At 39.7% G+C, this 19,398-nt stretch overlaps 1 protein-coding gene across 1 annotated transcript in view; it reads left to right on the top strand.

Moving 5' to 3' along the window:
• Positions 1 to 17,913, top strand: part of acvr2ba (activin A receptor type 2Ba) — a 63,350-nt gene extending 45,437 nt beyond the window's left edge. The window contains exons 2-11 of the mRNA XM_017712299.2: positions 3,129 to 3,336; positions 8,886 to 8,992; positions 10,054 to 10,202; positions 10,725 to 10,868; positions 11,875 to 12,018; positions 12,393 to 12,541; positions 12,707 to 12,821; positions 13,594 to 13,732; positions 16,855 to 16,985; positions 17,608 to 17,913. Of these exons, the coding sequence (XP_017567788.1) occupies positions 3,129 to 3,336; positions 8,886 to 8,992; positions 10,054 to 10,202; positions 10,725 to 10,868; positions 11,875 to 12,018; positions 12,393 to 12,541; positions 12,707 to 12,821; positions 13,594 to 13,732; positions 16,855 to 16,985; positions 17,608 to 17,802 (1,481 nt within the window). The 3' untranslated portion in view covers positions 17,803 to 17,913. The remainder of the gene's footprint in view (positions 1 to 3,128; positions 3,337 to 8,885; positions 8,993 to 10,053; positions 10,203 to 10,724; positions 10,869 to 11,874; positions 12,019 to 12,392; positions 12,542 to 12,706; positions 12,822 to 13,593; positions 13,733 to 16,854; positions 16,986 to 17,607) is intronic.
• The last annotated feature ends 1,485 nt before the right edge of the window (positions 17,914 to 19,398 follow it).

Raw genomic sequence — 19,398 nt, 5'->3', positions numbered from 1 at the left:
AAGATTTCCAGACATTCTGAATTGTGAGATTAATATGGGCTTGATCCAAACTTTGCTTTCGCCTTGGCTTGCATTGCAGAAGTGGTCCACCTGCTTTTAGATTTGTTCTTGGAAAAAAAAAACCTTCACACTTACTACAGGAGCACTGCTGGTATTCATTTTCTGTTCATTCAGCCTGCACTGAGCTGTCTCTGACACTGTTCTTTTGTATTGCTTGAGTGAACTGTGAGTCTGTTCACACTATCAAACTTTTAGCATTTGTTAACATGATCAACTTTCATTTTAGTGGTGTCTAAAATGCTGTTTTGACAAAAAAGGAAACTGAGATGGCTTTCCATTATGGCAGGAGGTCTCTCGCTATTCCTTTTTGTGGCACATTGCCAAGTGCAGGCTGTGGCAGAGAATGGTTTTGGAGGAGAGTGCACAGTAATTCTGAAGACCCTGCAAGCTGTGCATGGAATGTCTAGGCTCTTGGTTCTCAGCTGAACTGTAGGTTTATAACACCTCACTGACCCTTTGCAAGAACTGAACAGTTCAACTACAGACAAGATCCAGAGTCCTCAGGACAAAAGCATTGAAATGTTCAAGCAGCTAATAATAAGGACATAATGATGAACAGATATTGCTAATGTGACAAGAATTGCTCATTCTTGAGGACCTTTTTTTCACCAGCCCTTTTTTTTTTTTCCCCGTGGTCCAATGCTTCTGATTGGTCCAAATAATCTACAGGCAGTTTACAAGCTCAGAGTGAGTAGGTTGTTTTCCTAGGGCTGGGCTTCATGTTTTATTTATAAAGAGAGCAAAAATATTCCAGTTTAACTGGATTTAGTTGAACACAGTATGCCAAATATTGAATAATCATCACGCACATTGATTTTTAAATGTAGCACCACTGTCTCCATTCCAATTGAAGTGTAACAATTTTGTTTTTGCCATATCGTCCACCAAGTTTTCCCTACTTAAAACTTAGGGCAACATTGTTGATAATGAACGATAGAATTAAATAAGTACATATACATACAACCCCAATTCCAATGAAGTTGGGACATGGTGTAAAACAAATAAAAACAGAATACGATGATTTGCAAATCCTTTTCAACCTATATTCAGTTGAATACACTACAATGACAAGATATACGATTCAAACAGATAAACTTTATTGTTTTTATCACTCATTTTGAATTTGATGCCTGCAACACGTTCCACAGAAGTTGGGACAGGGGCATGTTTACCACTGTGTTACATCACCTTTCCTTTTAACAACACTCAATAAGCGTTTGGGAACTGAGGACACTAATTGTTGAAGCTTTGTAGGTGGAATTCTTTCCCATTCTTGCTTGATGTACAACTTCAGTTGCTCAACAGTCCGGGGTCTCCGTTGTCGTATTTTGAGCTTCATAATGAGCCACACGTTTTCAATGGGAGACAGGTCTGGACTGCAGGCTGGCCAGTCTAGTACCCGCACTCTTTTGCTACGACGCCACGCTGTTGTAACACGTGCAGAATGTGGCTTGGCATTGTCTTGCTGAAATAAGCAGGACATCCCTGAAAAAGACGTTGCTTGGATGGCAGCATATGTTGCTCCAAAACCTGTATGTACATTTCAGCATTAATGGTGCCTTCACAGATGTGCAAGTTACCCATGCCATGGGCACTAACACACCCCCACACCATCAGAGATGCTGGCTTTTGAACTTTGCGCTGATAACAATTTCCTCTTTGGCCCTGACGAACTGTGTTCACTGACAGTGGTTTTCTGAAGTGTTCCTGAGCCCATGTGGGAATATCCATTACAGAATGATGTCGGTTTTTAATGCAGTGCTGCCTGAGGGATCGAAGGTCACAGGCATTCAATGTTGTTTTTCTGCCTTGCCGCTTACTTGCAGAAATTTCTCCAGATTCTCTGAACCTTTTGATGATATTATGGACTGTAGATGATGAAATCCCTAAATTCCTTGCAATTGCACATTGAGAAACAATCCTTGCCTGTGAATGACTGAGCCTTTCAGGGATGCTCCCTTCATACTCAATCATGACACTCACCTGTTTCCAGTTAACCTGTTCACCTGTGGAATGTTCCAAACAGGTGTTTTTTGAGCATTCCTCAACCTTCCCAGTCTTTTGTTGCCCCTGTCCCAACTTCTTTGGAACGTGTTGCAAGCATCAAACTCAAAATGAGTGAATATTTTCAAAAAACAATAAAGTTTATCCATTTGAACATTAAATATCTGGTCTTTGTAGTGTATTCAATTGAATATAGGTTGAAAAGAATTTGCAAATCATCATATTCTGCTTTTATTTGTCTTACACAACGTCCCAACTTCATTGGGATAGGGGTTGTAATTAAAATTGCAGTTTAGTGATTTGAGAAGTGGACCCTCTAAAAATGATTGGACATCATTCACTAATCTTCCAAATTTTCTTCTTGAGAAAGATCCTAAGAAAAAGTCAGATTCATAAACCACAGCATTGTTCTCACCTTTGTGCTCTTGAGTATGTGTAGATTCTCTTTTTTACCAAAGAACAAATCCCAAGTAAGAGAACATTGCTGAATGTCAGGATCTGACAGGTGGGTTGTAAAAAGAAATTTCTTCTTAAGAATTGACTTGATTAATTCGGTTTGGTGCAGTGCAGCTACAGAGGTTGAATACATACAATTGTATTCATAATTTTTGAGAGTATTTTATTTCGCAGTTATCAAGCATCAGAGATATTAAATTTTTTGATGCATGTTTTGTCAAGAAAATGTCTTGAAGTGTTATATATTTTTGTCATATCATCCACTTCCTTAGTAAGAATAATGGAGTATGTTTCATTTTTCTCATGTATGTTGAACGGTGTTATAAGTTGTCTGAATTCTCTTATGACATAACTTTCAGCAGTCAGCCCTGAGTATCTGATCAACGAAGGCTGTGCTGGGTCTGTCACCATTATTACATAATCGCCTATAATTCTTAAAGCTGGTGGCGATTAATTGTCACCTAAAATTTCATGACTTTGACAGGCCAGGCAGTGTGCACTCTATTATTCATCATATTTGTAATAAAATGCATAGTATTTCTCAAACACATTCCAACAAAGTGCAGTCTGTAGTGTGGACTTACTGATAGTAATGTGTTTGTGTGTAGGACCCAGCCATGGAGAGGTGGAGACACGCGAGTGTTTATACTACAACATCAACTGGGAGATCGAGAAGACCAACCAGAGCGGCGTGGAGCGATGTGAAGGCGAGAAGGACAAGCGCTCGCACTGCTATGCTTCCTGGCGCAACAACTCGGGAACCATCGAGCTGGTGAAGAAAGGCTGCTGGCTGGATGACTTCAACTGCTATGACAGGTCAGCCACAGCACACATACACGATATAGTACAGCAGTAGACAAATGTGACTAGAGACTCTTGAGCTACTTTAATTTGTATAGAGGGGGGAAAATAACAAAAATGTTATGTAAATCTTGGTTGAGGTGAAAAGGCATCATTTGTCACTCAAGAAATGAAGTGAACGGATTTCTTACTATATGAGAAATGCTCTGATAGAGATGATCTGTTAAACTAATAGTGTACACTGTTGGCAAGAATTCAGTTTTTCCCTGCTGTAGTCAGATATGGAGATATTAAACAAATTACTGACCTTCGTAAGTTGCCATTAATCATGTATTGTAGAGAGTCTGAATGAATGAACGTTTAATGAATTTGTTTTTAATCCTATGCAATGGTGCTGCCAAGTTTTGAATTATGCCCCGTGTAGTGTTCCACAAAACTGCTTATATATATATATATATATATATATATATATATATATATATATATATATATATATATATATATATATATATATAAACAGGATATAGTTGGAACACAGGCAGGTGTGGTTAACATTTTTTGTTTATTAAAATGGAAAGAGGTAGCATCACTGAAAAACACCATATACGCAGGCTCAAAAAGAAGGTTCGGCTCAAGGTTCAGGTCTCAAATGCAAAATCAACTTTATGCTAATGAAGATATGATTACAATAGTAGACACTTCAGTTATGTCCTTAGAAGCCACTTCCTTCACCAAGTTTGGACTGAGATCTCTTTGAATACTCTTATGACACACTTGCAGTCATCAGGTTCATCCACTCCAGGTAGGAGTCTGAAGCACAATGCATGTTTCAGAATGTTCTGTACATTGTGTGCAGTTACACATTTCCAAACCCCCAAATTGTGCACATGAAATTGTAGTGTTTATGGCAAAGAGCTAGTCACTTAAGGAGTCCAGTCGCTTCAGCCAGTGTTTGCTACAGCGTTTTTAGTGAGTTAGTTGCATATGCATTATAAAAGACTTACAAAAACATGTGGTCTAAAAAGCATACGCCTCCAGTCTGCACTTATTGGTCAGAAGCTATGCCCTGATAGGTCCAAGAGCACATTATGATCCAAAAATCCCATACTTAACCCTTTAAATGGCCAGCACCCTGGTTGGGCCCAAAGTGTTACTACACTTCTATCACCTTAAAAATAGCTCACGCTATATGTTGTGTTGTGGTCCATATAGTTACTGAATAATTAGATTTAGTATATGACAAGCCTGGGCTAAGGGGTTAACCAGCCCCAGAGCATGTAAGTTGTGCACCATAAGTTGCCATGGCGATGTATCTTGTTAAAATTCAATAATCCGTCATGAGAGAGAAAGTCCAGGCTTGGATTGAACTAAGTTCAAAGTTAGCTGGCTAAGCAAGAAATCCTACTTTGTGAGACACCAGCCCAGCCCATTCCAACAAATGGTGACAGTTTTGGCCCTAAAAGTTGTCTGTTTTAAGACATATCAAGTTAGATAAGACCTGCTTGCATTCAGAAGTGGTATTTTTAGAAGCTATTTGACAAGAGTTTCACAGGGAGGAGTTCTAAAGATACACCAAATGTCTGGAATTGTTGTCATTTAATAAGCAGTGAAATGTATGCAGTTTTTATTAATAATACTATCCAATTGTTATTTAATCTCACGTTTTCCTTTGTCCTGAGCACATGTATTTTTTTTTTTTTATCCTGTGCTCACCAGTGACCTACTTTTGAGACTGTGCACTAGCACAAAAGAGACTTTCAGAAATGTGCTATTGCTTTTCAAGTCAAGTTGCTTGGCTCCTGGTACCTGAGTTGAGCCTGTGAACTCTTTAGGCTCTTTATTTTAGGGTCACAATTACTCGATTACACTCGCTTACTCGGTTAATATAATTTAACATGTACCCTCTCGAAGAATGAGCTGTAACCAGTCTGATGGACTCCATCATTTATATTCATTATTTTGCCACAAACTTTTTTACGCTCTCTTTAATAGTGTTTTACATTTTTTCAACATTTCCAATAAAGTGTTTTGGGCTATATACATTTTTTTTCCCTTGTACAGTTAATTATTTGAAGATTGTTTTTAATCAACACAATAATTGGTAGATGATTTGATTGCTAATACAATTCATAGTGCTGCCACTTTAAGGGTTTACAGAGCCTTAGAGGGACCATATTCTGTTCTTTTGCTTGTATTTGTTGTTCCCCCTGAGGTACACTGAGGGCATTTGTAGTATGCTTTTACATACCAATAACATACAAATAACATTTTCCAAAGTCTACTTTATCCCTTGAAATTAAACAGGCTGTTTTTGTTACAAATATTGTTTGTTGAAATATGTAAAGAACCTCTTCTGATTGGCTGCCCTGTATCGAACCTCAAAATTGTGAATTGTGAAAACGTCTGTAGGCTGAATAGCTAAATACATGTAAATGATTTTTTTCTTGACATCATAGAAAACAGACAGCTTAGTTACAGCTTAGTTTCAATATACCTGGTTCAGCTTAGTTTCAGTTTACATTTTGTATCAGTTCATTTCATTCCAAAACCGTGATGAAAATGTGTTTTTCCTTGATATGGTCCCTTTAATAAAAAGCTTCCTGTTGAATATGAGTGAGTTACACAGGGAGCTAAATGCGCTGCTGAATGAATCAGTTGGGAACCAGAAGGTACCTGGTCTCATCCAAATGAAAATTTTTACTTTATGTTCAGGGATTCATCATATAAAGGGGAATTATTTCATCATAACTCCTGATGCTTAGCTTGGGTAGTTCCTCACTGTGGGAGTATTGGGGAAACAATTTCCCTGCAACTGTATTACAATGAAAGTGGGCCAGTCACCAAAACTGCTGCTTAAAAAAGATTACTCCAGCAATCCCAGGTTGCTTAATCTTCGGGGCATCACCCTTGGTGTTGGATTATGCCGCTCACGCGGAGTGGTGTGGTGTTAGAAAGCAATACTGTTCGCCATGGTGTGGGTTGTCAGTGGATAACCGCACACCTCCAGGGTATTAAAGCACGCTGCTGCAGGTGGAGTCTAGCTGCTCAGTGTTGCACTTGTTTGCTCCTACTGCCTCCCCTGCAAGTTAAGACTGGTCAGATCCATGTTCACTCACCCTCACTTGTTCATTTATTTGGCTGTAGAATCAACAGATGAGATGATGCCCAAAGTAAAACTTGATGCAGGCAAATGAATGTATTCTGAAACTTTTTGACCTTGTAAATCAATCTGCATTAGCATTATGGAGAAATAAACAATTATTTCAGTTGGGTTACAAATGCAGTAAAATGCCAGATTTTTTTTAGCACAGAATCCCAGCATTATCTTCTAAAATATGCACTCAGTTATCAGTTTGAAATATTGGTCAGTTTTAGACATCTGTCAGATATTGATCATTGTTTGCCAAAGCAATTATCCACTATAGCTACATGATTTCTACATTATGCATCCTGCATAATGTGCATCCTGCATAATGTGCCGTTTTAGAGAGACACACCAATGAAATGCTTAAATATGAGAAATTTAAGCTGAATTCTAGTGTTTGATCTGCTCAGCTCTTTGAGAATATCATTGTTTCATCAAACATAAATTTGAGTGATTTTTCATGTCAAATCATCTGCCCAATGCTAATAATTAACTGCCAATACCAATACAGTCCCAATATAATTCCTACAAAAAATTATGACTAAAGGAGTGGGTGTCAGTGAGCTTTGAGCCTGGGCTGTTGGGTTAGGCCCCTTTGGGGTAAGTGGTCTCCTTTAGGCCGTTCAGCTCACCTCTCATGCCCCTGCAATGAGGGCAAAGGCCTGTGGCCTGTCCCGGCCTTACAAAGAGGGCAGTGCTGAATAACGGGCCATGTGCCACAGAGCGCTGACTGAGCGTTAGTTAGAGTGTGCCCCATCAGCAGAATCATCACACTAGTGCTAGATCTCTCCCTCTTGTCCCCGATGCTGAGGTCAGTAAGGCACTCCTGCCATATCTGGTCAGCGGCCATTCTTCTGCTTCATTCTGTGGACTAGAGCCTGGGCATGAGGAGTTTCTTGGAGTAGAAGTACTTAGTATCTAAATGTGCCACACTCTGAGATTAGTGATGCACTGAAAAAAAACTGAAATGCCTGAACCAAAAAACCAAAAATAAAATGAAAGACACTTGATCAAAACCCAAAACCCTTTTTTAAAATCTGTATTTTTAATTGAATATGCAGTTTTGTTTGTGCTTTTGAATAAATGTGCTACACAGCAAAACTGCAAGGTAATAAAGGGAATACACTTTTACTAAAATGACTGCAATATGTAGGCTACAGTACACAGAACAGTGCCTTGAAAGGTCCAAGACAATGAATTCTCTTCTTTTTTAAGTTATGCTGATGTTTTTGTCCCTTTAAAAACCAAGGCTAGTACTGCTTGCAGGGACTTTCCTTTCTGCTTTTGTTTTGTTGTATTCTCTGTATGAAGTGTCCTGTTTTCAAGTGGCGTAATGGAACCTGTAATGGAAGTGTCATACGTCCTCTTGATACTTCACATGATCATCATTGTAAATTGTCTATTGTCCCTCATAAAAGCTGTGGATTGGCTCCGTGCAGAAAACTTTTTTCCCCCTTTGTTGATGTTCTGCTGTTTTTTATCCGTCTTTGCTGACTAGCACAGGAAAACAAAGGGAAAAAGGCAGTGTTTTTAATTACTATTTCTTGTTTTAATGGTCGATCAGAATGCTTTGTTAAGTGTTAGGTTTTGACACTTTTAGTCCTATTTAATCTTTTTTTGAGCCAGTTGAAAACCAAAATATGTTTTTTGGGGAAGTTTTCCCTATTTGAGCTCCTTAAAGAAACGCTTTAGCATTTTTCAACATAATCTCTGTCTGCATCTGTAGCGTTTTGTACCTTGGAAAAGAAATAAAAGCTCACTGACACAAAACGCTCTTTATTATAATAGATGCCGGTGTGCACTTGCTCAGTTCTATCAGTCATCATTATGTGAAGCCTGTACTTACAAAGAACTCGTACATGAATTCTTTAGTATGATTATTTGTGAAGTAAGCTTAGATCAGTGTTGATTCTTTCAGAAATGGGAGTTTTACAGAGTGGATAACTGGTGGTAATACCTTACCAGTGTAGGGATGTGGGATGTTTTCTATATGTGCAATGTTGTTCAAATTTGTGTTTTTTTTGTGGTTCTTTTCCAAGTGTAGTGCAACGCATCCGTTACTGTCTCAGGTCTTGACCAGATGATACTTATGCAGCAGATCGAGATTAGGTTGAAGCATGCTGGAGTATTCCTTCAGGGTTATGGACAGGATTCACTGCTCTTATGAATAATTACTTGCTTACACTTGGTATTGGCATCTGGTCACTTTGATCCAATTGTGGTGATCAGCTCATCATGATGCATTCATACAGCACTTTTTAAACATAGCTTCTGCATCCAGTGGTGTCAGAGCAGAGTAGGCATGGCCTCTACAGGTTACACTATGTTGCTTTATTAAAAAAAATGTTTGCAATTGCAGTGCCGTGCGTTCGAGGCTATGTTTTAACAGGTCCCCCCCCCCCCTTTCCCCAAACTTAAGGCAAGAGTGTGTGGCCACTGAGGAGAACCCACAGGTGTTCTTCTGCTGCTGTGAGGGCAGCTTCTGCAACGAGAGGTTCACACACTTACCTGACGTCAGCGGACCAGGTGAGCAAATGATCCTGCACTTTTTCTGCACACCTGTATTTACAACAGTGGTTACACTCTAATGCCCTGAGCATTCAGCTTGTGCTTGTTGCTTCTTGTTAGTATGAAAGTTATCAGACTAAATTATTAAAATGCGGAGCAGCAGTGCACTCAGTTACACTAATTCTTTGCCTCCTCCCTTAAGACTGCTTTATACATTTATATATGCTTTCCTCTGCCTATTTTCACATCACAGATCTGGGCACAAAACGTCCAGCTCATTCAAACAGATGTATGCTCTATATAATACACGACAAGCCTTTACATTTCACTGTTGGTTTTCATCTCTTCTGTTCCATAATGTTAGGTATTAAGCACTATAAATGTTGGCCGTCCCTCAGCTTTAAAAGCACTGCGCTGTTTAAGGCATACATTGCTGGTTCATGGTCGCAGCTGAATGTCTTTACATTAGATTGGAAACCCATGAATGGAGATTCACACCGTTATACGCAAACTAGTTGGCTTACTCTTTATGTACAGACTCGGGGAGATGAACCCTCTTTTCTCTTTCAGGAGAATAGAGTGTATATTGTATAGCTTACTTTGAGCCCACTCACCCTTTGGTTGCCACGCTACGTGCGCTCTAGAGTCTCTATAGCCAATGCTGTCCTTGCCAGTTTAATGGAAGGAGGATTTAATATGCATTTATCAGCCCCATACCACCACTACCCAGTTGCTGTGGGTTTTATCCATAGTATTCTCTCTCTCTCTCTCTCTCTCTCTCTCACTCACACTCACTCTCACTCTCACTCTCACTCTCACTCTCACTCTCACTCTCACTCTCACTCTCACTCTCTCTCTCTCTCTCTCTCTCTCTCTCTCTCTCTCTCTCTCTCTCTCTCTCTCTCACTCTCACTCTCACTCTCTCTCTCTCTCTCTCTCTCTCTCTCTCACTCTCACTCTCACTCTCACTCTCTCACTCTCTCTCACACTCTCACTCTCTCTCACACTCTCACTCTCTCTCACACTCTCTCTCTCTCTCTCTCTCTCTCTCTCTCTGATGTGTAATATTGTCTCCTCAGTTATCGAGCCGCCTCCCGCCACTCTTTCTCTGTTGAACGTGCTGGTCTACTCCCTCCTGCCCGTCATCATGCTTTCCATGGCCATGCTGCTGGCGTTCTGGATGTACCGGCACCGCAAGCCACCCTACGGCCACGTGGACATCAACGAGGTTACACCACTACTTATATAACCCCTTCTTATTTCTTTACCTCAAGCCCTTGTTGCTGTTATTTGCTGTGTCCTCCACCCAGTGAAAATTGCTCGCTCGCTCTCTCTTGCTTTTCTGTTTATTAGCCTCTGGTAGTATACAGTTTCTCTTTTAGCCCAGTTATGCATCCGCAACGGTTTTCTAATTGTCCTGCCTGTCGTATTTTACTCCACCTGTACTGATGCCTTGTTCAGTATCTCTTCCCTTATGCTTGTCTCCATCTAGTGGTTGTTTGGCCAAATATAAGTCAAATTTGCTTGTGCAGCTGTAGATCTTTGTTAATGACTAATTGAGTGGTAAAAATAATACAAAACATAAGATTTGTGCTGTTAATTCAGTGCTTACTGCTTTTTGCTAATACAGAAATTGTGATAAATTAAACAGTGAGGTGCTCTCATATATAGGTTGTTTTCCCTCATTTGTTATTCATATTGCGATATTGTATTTTGAATGCCGTGTCTAAACTATTTTCTCTTTGGTCAGGATCTGGGTCCAGCCCCACCATCTCCTTTAGTAGGGCTGAAACCCCTGCAGTTGCTGGAGATTAAAGCTAGGGGGCGCTTTGGGTGTGTGTGGAAGGCCCAGATGATGAATGAATATGTAGCTGTGAAGATCTTTCCAATTCAGGTTTGTGCTTAACAGTGGGTTGAAGCTTATTTTAGCTAAGACCCGTTTATTTCACCCTGAGTCACTCCAAAGCAGCTACCTTTTTAGATTCTGGTGTGCACAAAGCATGTGAACTTAACAGTAGCAGTGCATTTCGCACATCAGTGATAAACACATGCTGCATTAATATCACATACAGCAGCTACCAAATAAATGGAAAATATGGTGTTATCGGCCATAAATTACCTTTGACAGACCTCTGACAACTCTTTTGCAGCTCGATCATTCTTAACAAAGTGAAGGGTACATTTTATGTATTTATTTATTTATTTATTTGTTGCGTAATTAGCTAATCACAAAAGATTGATGCACAAAGTTAGTGGAGTAAGCTCAGAGCTGCACAGCACACACTTTCACCAAGGAAGTCTGTTTAGTTGTAATAATGTTTTAAAGTGGTCTTGGTTTATTGGAAAAATGAGTTTAATGATGAAGTCAAAACATCATTGTGGAGGGTTGAAGTGAACATTCGAACAATGGAAAGCAAGCAGTACAAATATTCATTGAGTTTTAAACACCTGTAAAATTGGCCAAAAGTGATGGATGCCAGCTAGTTGATAAACTTCAACGCCTATTTTATAACCTCAGGGTTCTGTTTTAGCTCTCACATTGACTACATGAAGGTGCATGCTGAGTGAACGAGTAAGGGTAAAGTAAAAATGCAGTAAGGGATTAAATCTCTTTGTATCCTCGTTTTATACAGAGAGATTTTCCACAATAATTCACCAATTTTTTAAAAAATAGTTTTGTTTACAGGATAAACAAATTGTTCAATGATACTGTCAGTGTAATCATGCATTAAATGCAGTGATCATATTTTATTTTTCCTGTCATTTTTTTCACCATCTCCCACCATTTCTACCATGATGCATTGGTAATTTTGGACTAGGTTATCATACTTAGTGTCAAACTGTATCACCCCTAGTGCTACCACTGAACTTCATTGCCTTTTGTTCCCCCTGCGTTTCAGGACAAGCAGTCATGGCAGAACGAGCGAGACATGTTCTCCACGCCCGGGATGAAGCACGAGAACTTGCTGCGCTACATCGCTGCGGAGAAACGGGGGACCAGCCTGGAAATGGAGCTGTGGCTCATCACAGAGTTCCATGAGAAGGTCAGTGGACAAAGTCCATAACTGTTTTATGCTGGTCTGATGTACTTTCAATGTACATTCACTCTCATATGCTTTTTAAAACCACTCATATGTACGCCTGCACTTCAGTTATTCAGTCTTGTGGTTTAATACTCTAAGGCTTAAAATGAATATGGACAGAATAATTGAAATGCTGGGGAATGTTTTTACCACTCATTTGAATGGATGAAGCCCCTTGAAGCGGTGAAACGTCTTCATAATACCACAAATACAGTCTTTGACTTACTGCTACTATACATTACAGCAGGGCTTATTATTGCTAGAGTACATTAACAGGTATTAAAAAGGTATGAGAGAGAAGTCATTAATAATAACCATGAGTCTCTGGTCTACAGGGTTCTTTGACTGATTATCTGAAAGGCAATGTGGTAAGCTGGAATGACTTATGTCACATTGCTGAAACTATGGCTCGTGGACTGGCTTACCTCCATGAGGATGTACAGCGGTACAAAGGAGAAGGCCCAAAACCTGCTATTGCTCACAGGTACTGCAAATAAGACACTTTCAGAGCTGTTCTTTTTTTCTTATTAAGATTCACAAGATACATGATGTTACTGCTACATTGCAAGATTCCTGATGAACTTGAAAATAGTGACTCTCATTTCACTATTTTAGCTCTCATCTAAACATTTACTCTGTTAACCTACAGGGACTTCAAGAGTAAAAATGTGATGCTGAAGAATGACCTCACTGCTGTCATTGGTGATTTTGGGTTGGCGGTGAAGTTTGAGCCAGGAAAACCACCAGGAGACACACATGGCCAGGTGAGAATGTGAACATGACCAGTGATGACCATCAAAGTACTGTAGCTAGTAAGGTTGGATGCAAATTCAGTCAAATCACAGACGATAACAGATTTGCAGAGAGCTGACTTACAAGACTGCACAGGCTAGAATTTATGTGAGTAGTCGATTATTCGTTCCCATTCCTTATATATATATTGTAGGCAAATGTACAAATTCAAATAAACTGCTTTACAGTGAAGTGGTACTTTCAAAGGTATTCATCATTTCTGGTATTTGGACTTGATATTGACTTGTTTTGTTCTGCTGGGGTTTTTGGTGTGGAGAATTTAAATGGGAATTGTCATGCAACAAATTTAACTTTTGCTTTTGAATTTGCTGAACACAAAGTTCTCAAATTGAACAGCCATGTGAAATTATCATTATTATTATTTTTATTTATTTAGGTTTTACCTTATAGTGGCTCGGTGTAAACCTAATTACATTGAAACTGCAACTTGGCGCGCTTGATTTTTAGTATCTCGTAAACGCAAACGTAAGGGCAGTTAATGTTCAAACTAGGCTACAGCTGAATTTACATTCACCTGGTGCCACTGGAGTGTTCATCTTTGTTTTTGAGAAAAGCTGGAGCACAGTAGTTATGCAGATTAGATGTTGACACTGCAATTCTCATTTGGTAATGGCCAAATGATCAAGTAGTTTGAACATTTTCGATATTTTTAGCTAGAACATTGCCTTGGTTTTACTGCGGGTTTCATAATGAGCAAACTAAACCATTTCATCCTTCTGTCAGGTTGGCACACGAAGGTACATGGCTCCCGAGGTGCTGGAGGGAGCCATCAACTTCCAGAGAGATGCATTCCTGAGAATAGATATGTATGCCATGGGGCTCGTGCTGTGGGAGCTGGTGTCCCGCTGTACAGCTGCTGATGGTGAGCACTCAAACGTTCTCATAACTCCACTACAGTCAGGCCTCGAAAGATGAAAGCTACCTGTAGTCTTGAAAGATAACCACAAGAACCCCTAAAAAAAGTTTGATTTAGAAAAGAAGGAAGAAAAAGATTAAAGAAGACTTAGGACCTCTGGCGTCCACTACACGACTTTAAAATCAAAACAGATTTCTAAAGCAAAGAGCATCAGAAACTTCACATCAGTTTGTCACAGAATTTCTTGTCTTTATGTTGTGAGGGCGCTCATATTAAAGGACAAGGCAAAAAACACACATAATAACTTACAGGCTAGAAGTAAGAACTCAAAATCCCAGATCTGCTCAGATGTCAAATGACATAAACGAAGCCAACTGTACTGGGCCAGACCTATTTGTGCTTTTATGCATAGTGAAAGCACATACAGGGGGATTAAAATTTGGTTGAGAATATATGTCACATCAAGAGCTAGAGATGTTTTACTACAAACTGACAGCTGATGGGGGCAGTCATGGGAACAGTCATGGAAACCAGCCTCGTGACACGAAGGTCGCCAGTTCGATCCCCAGAGCCGACAGCACATGACTGAGGTGTCCTTGAGCAAGACACCTAACCCCCAATTGCTCCCTGGGCACTGCGGATTGGGCTGCCCACCGCTCCGAGCTAGTGTGCTCACTGACCCTTAGTGTGTGCGTGCTCACTAGAGTGTATGTGGTATTTCACTTCACGGATGGGTTAAATGCGGAGGTGAAATTTCCCTGTTGTAGGACTAATAAGGGTCTCAATCTTAATCTTAATCTGATGTGACTTTGTAAAGAGAGAGACAGATGTACATAGGAGCATGATTTTCCATTCCACCCTAAATGGTGCAGCAATTATTTTAAAGCCTCAGATGTTAGATTGTAACTGCTGGACCGTCTAAGGTGCAATGGGAAAGTTTGAACAAAAAGCTGGCGAATGTTCTTAGAAAATATCGCCAGCGTTAAAAGAATAATTATATAGCCTAAATCAGCTTATCGGGGTTGTAACTAACAATATTTAATCAAGTCTGGACTAAAATAACATTCAAACACTGAGTTACTAAGCTGTACTAAGATATGCGTAAGCTCAGTAGGATAAATTGTTAGAACCCTAATGCTGACTAACAGTTTTGTATTAAAATTTTACTTCAATTTTGTCAAACAGAGGATCACACTTATTATTTATCACAAGAAAAGCAAGGGAGACTGAACCCTCACCGTCAAACAAGCAAAAACATGTAGAAGCTAAACAAACTTGGCACAGGCGACGGCAGAAAACCTGACGGCCAGTATAGATTTTGGAAAGTGGGGGTGACGGGAGGTGGTTCAGTTGGTTGGAATCTATAACCTCATCCACTAGAGGTTACACACACCTCCTTTAGGAGCCTACCAATACAGGTTTCACCACAAGAAGCACATTTGCAGGTCAGATGCTGTCTATACAACCTAAACTGTTGAAGGTATCACAGAAGAGATTTGTGTAAATTCTGGGTAAATTCATTGGGTAAATTCTGCAGGAATGCTGTTTTAAAGAGATGACTCAAAGTGCTTACAACATTGACTCCATAAAAAGCAAGCACTCTGTGCATAACACAGTATAACCCTTGGGTAAGTATTCAGAAATATAATGTCTCCTAGACTTCAATCTAATTTAAAAACCTCTTCGTAGGTGTTTTTCATGTACCAACTGAATCTCTGTGATACGTTCTTGAAGTCATTCACCCGATTAATTATGTGGACATGCTGGAGGGTAAATATGTAGCCGTTGTAGCTGGTGACAGTATACAAGAAAATATGTGGCATTTGCTTAGCCACAGTGTGGCAAAACATTTCCAGTGAGATGCATTTTTGTGCTAGATCACTTACGTGATGTGCTTTAATTAAATGTTTGTGTGGGCTGACTCATGTTAGGTTTGCCACAAGAGCACTAAGAACATGCATTAGTGAGCACATGGGAAGCACATGGAGAACATGGGGCCATGCTTGCAACCCCGTTGCTATGCGCCAAGTTGGCCGGCCATACTTTAAGCACTGAAAAGGCTGTAAAAGCTGAAACTGAAAATGCTAAAGCACGTAAATGGGCTACATACCACAATAAACTGGCAGTTATAATATATATGCTATATGGCCTGAGGTCTGTGCACACTTTTTGGAATTAGTGGGATTTTTAGGTACATCAAATCAAACATACAGCCATGCAATTACATAGACAAACACTAGGAATAGAATGGGTCATACATAAGAGATGATTTGATTTTCAGTGCATCACAGTCATAAAATGCCATCTTTCCGAGTCAGTTTGTCTAATATCTGCTTGAGCTGCCTTGGTCATCTGTAAGTCCTGTTATTTTGGAGCAGTCATTAGTATATTGCTACACACTTTAAAAGATGGTTCTTTAGTAAAGACAATGGTTCTGTGTAGAACTAAGAACACTTAAAGAACCCTTTACATGATAAAAGGGTTCTTTGCATCTTGAAATGGTTCTTCAGGTTGATAGAGAATTTACTGCATATGGTTCTGTATAGAACCTTTTTGAAAAGGGTTCTAAATAGCAACTAAAAGCGTTCTTCTATTACAAACTAGAATTGCATGCTCATATAATGAACTGTGCCTCACAGTCTGGCAGTTTGCTGGATGAATCTGCATTTGGTGGATGACAGGTGTGCACTTTTCTGCCTGTATATGCTTAGTGCCAACAGTTTGATAGAGGAGGAATAATAATCTGGGCTGTTTTTCATAATTTGGGCTCCTTAGATCCAGGGACAGGAAATCATAATTCTGTAGCATACAGTGACATTAAGACTTGGGAATTGGACCTGAGACTGTGAACCAGGCCTTGCAGTCCAACACAGTGCCCAAATTCTCTTATGACGGAATGGAACTGAATCCTCAAAATGTTTGAAAATAATACTTGTAATACTTTCCCAGAAGAGTAGATGTTGACCAAGCACATATGGATGTGATGTTTGGGTGTCATATTTTTGATAGAAAGTACGTTGATCTCTAGTATCATAAATATGAACTTGTATGTGTGACTTAATTTTTTTGTTTTGCTGAATTGAAACAGATGATTGGCTGATTCTATGAGTTGTCTGTTGTATTTCCAGGTCCTGTGGATGAGTATATGTTGCCATTTGAGGAGGAGATTGGGCAGCACCCGTCCCTGGAGGACCTGCAGGACGTTGTAGTACACAAAAAGCTGCGGCCGGTGTTGAAGGACTGCTGGCTGAAGCATACTGTAAGTCCAGTATAGTGATTTCCTTGCAGTCTATCTAAATTGTTTTCTTTATTCTTTGCGCTTTCAAGTGATTAAAGTAATTAATTGCATTACTTGGTGTAGTTACTCATAATTGTGATTAATCACAATAATTCAACAAAATTGTTTTCATTATGTAAAAGAACTGTTCACATGATATGAACATGAACGCAGGGTGAACATGAATATAAGATGAGCAGTTTCCAATTTTCCTCACCAACGTCCAGTGAGAGCAACGGTGGCTGCCTGTCCCAGCACCTCTCATAGCAGTGTGCTACATCTAGTTTTTGGAGTTTTCCCACTTTGATTTAGTTTGCAGCTGGTTGATTTATCCGTGGTTCTTCCTCCAGTACTGTCCAGTGTAGTTTGCTGAAAACATCCTCCAGTGCTAATGTTACTGGTATTATTGAGATTACTGGCATCAGCAGGGAGTTTTGCTTGTAGTTTAATACTTCCAGCTCGACAGACTAAACTCACAGTGGCCGTGGCTGGAAATAATTAAGCAAATGAAGCAAAAGTTACTCACCAGCTTTTTATTCACATTTGCTATTTCATCTTAAATGGTGCAGCAATTAAATTCTGATGTGTTTGTTTTGTGGAGCAGGGCCTGGAGCAGATGTGTGAGACGATAGAGGAGTGCTGGGACCATGACGCCGAGGCACGACTGTCGGCAGGCTGTGTAGAGGAGCGCATCTCACAGATCCGCCGCCTCACCAGCGCCCCTACCTCGGACTGCCTCGTATCCATGGTGACCTCTGTCACCAACGTGGACTTGCCACCCAAAGAGTCCAGTATCTGAGTCCTACTGCAGTGCTCACAAATCTGAAGCAAACAAGCAAACGAAACAACTCTCGTCTTTCCAGGCTCAGCGGATCTCAGACAACAACATGAATGCAGCTGCTATTTTATCCTGACATTTTTTAAATTAATTATCATTATTATTATTATTATTATTATTATTATTATTATTATTATTATTATTATTCTGATCGGATCAATTCTACCAGCACACTTCTCTACTGTATTTTTATCAAGAGAGGAAAACACAAAAGTTAAACAAAAAAAAAGAAACAAAACAACAAAAAAAAACAAAAAAGTGAAAGGACATCTCAAAGCGCATTCAGGTGCCGACTTATGAATGCTGACAAGGTGCAGGTACCTCAACTTTTTTTCATTTCAGTATTTTTTTTTCCCTCTTTATATTCCTAGTTTTCTGTCTTCTGGACAGGACTTCCTGAGGCAAAACCAACCAACATCAACTGACCATTCACCATGTTGGATAATACAACAATGCTGCAAAACCTGAGAGGAACATTATGACTGTTACACACAACTAACCTTCCTCAAGGGATTTTTAGTTCTGTTTGTTTTTTTCTTTTCTTTTTTTTCCCCTCTCTAACTGTGTGCTATTCAAAATTACGGAAAACGTGTCTTTTACGGAACTAACGGGTGTCACGAGAACACAACAAATGGTGGAAGGCAACTGGACTTTTTTTTTTTTTTTTTTTTTTTACTTTTTTTTTTTTTTTTTTTACTTTCTTTCCCCCCCATATGATTTTGTGGTGTTGAAGTTGGAGACTGTGAAGAGGGGTTGGTACAGAATTTTATTGTGTGGATATGAGAATTTCAAAATGTAGATAATAGAAATTGGCTTGCGTTTAGAGCTAGCAGCGACGAGTTACGAATTTGGATAATGCATTTTGCTTGGTATGGAATTATTTCTCAGGTAACCAGTTCCATTGGGGGAGGGAGGGGGTGGTGTTTGGGGTGACTGCCATTTATCCCTAGAAATTGCTAGAAGAAGAAACGTCAAAGGGTGCCCTAATGAATTTTAACACTAAACATTACATGCAAGACCGCAGTGAAAGTGTGCGTGCGAGTGTGAGCGGACGGGTGAGTGAGTGAGCGAGCAAGTGAGTCAGTGTGAGACAGCAAGTGTTCGAGAAGTATGCGCATTAAGTTTGCTGAGCATGCTAAAATGGACCATGAGGAAAGTTTGGCCCCAGCGGCTCTCAAAAGAAGTGTGTTTATTTTGTATTTCCTTTAAGTCCATGCACATACTGGATATCTGGATTTAAGGACCTAGACTGAAACCGCAGAGACCAGATTCATCATTTATAAAGCCTGTTCTCACGTGAACGGGAGCAGACCGTAGGAAGGGTTTTAATACGTGCATTGCAGCCGAGTCCCTTTTGCATATTATCTGTTGCTCTGAGGGACCAACCTTGAGATTGGGCCTTCGCTGGTCCTTATTCGACCACCGGATTAATCTTAATTTAAAAGTGGCTGGTGCATTCATTTCATAGAGAGAAAAGGAAGAAACGGACATTTGATTATTATTATTTTATTTTATTTGTGTTGGTCTTAAAAGTGGCAGGCAAGAGTTCACTTTTTC

This window comes from Pygocentrus nattereri, chromosome 3 (assembly GCF_015220715.1).
Source record: "Pygocentrus nattereri isolate fPygNat1 chromosome 3, fPygNat1.pri, whole genome shotgun sequence".
NCBI classification, from domain to species: Eukaryota; Metazoa; Chordata; class Actinopteri; order Characiformes; family Serrasalmidae; genus Pygocentrus; species Pygocentrus nattereri.
The sequence above is the reverse complement of the archived record's forward strand: the minus strand, read 5'-3'. Positions and strand labels throughout refer to the sequence as shown.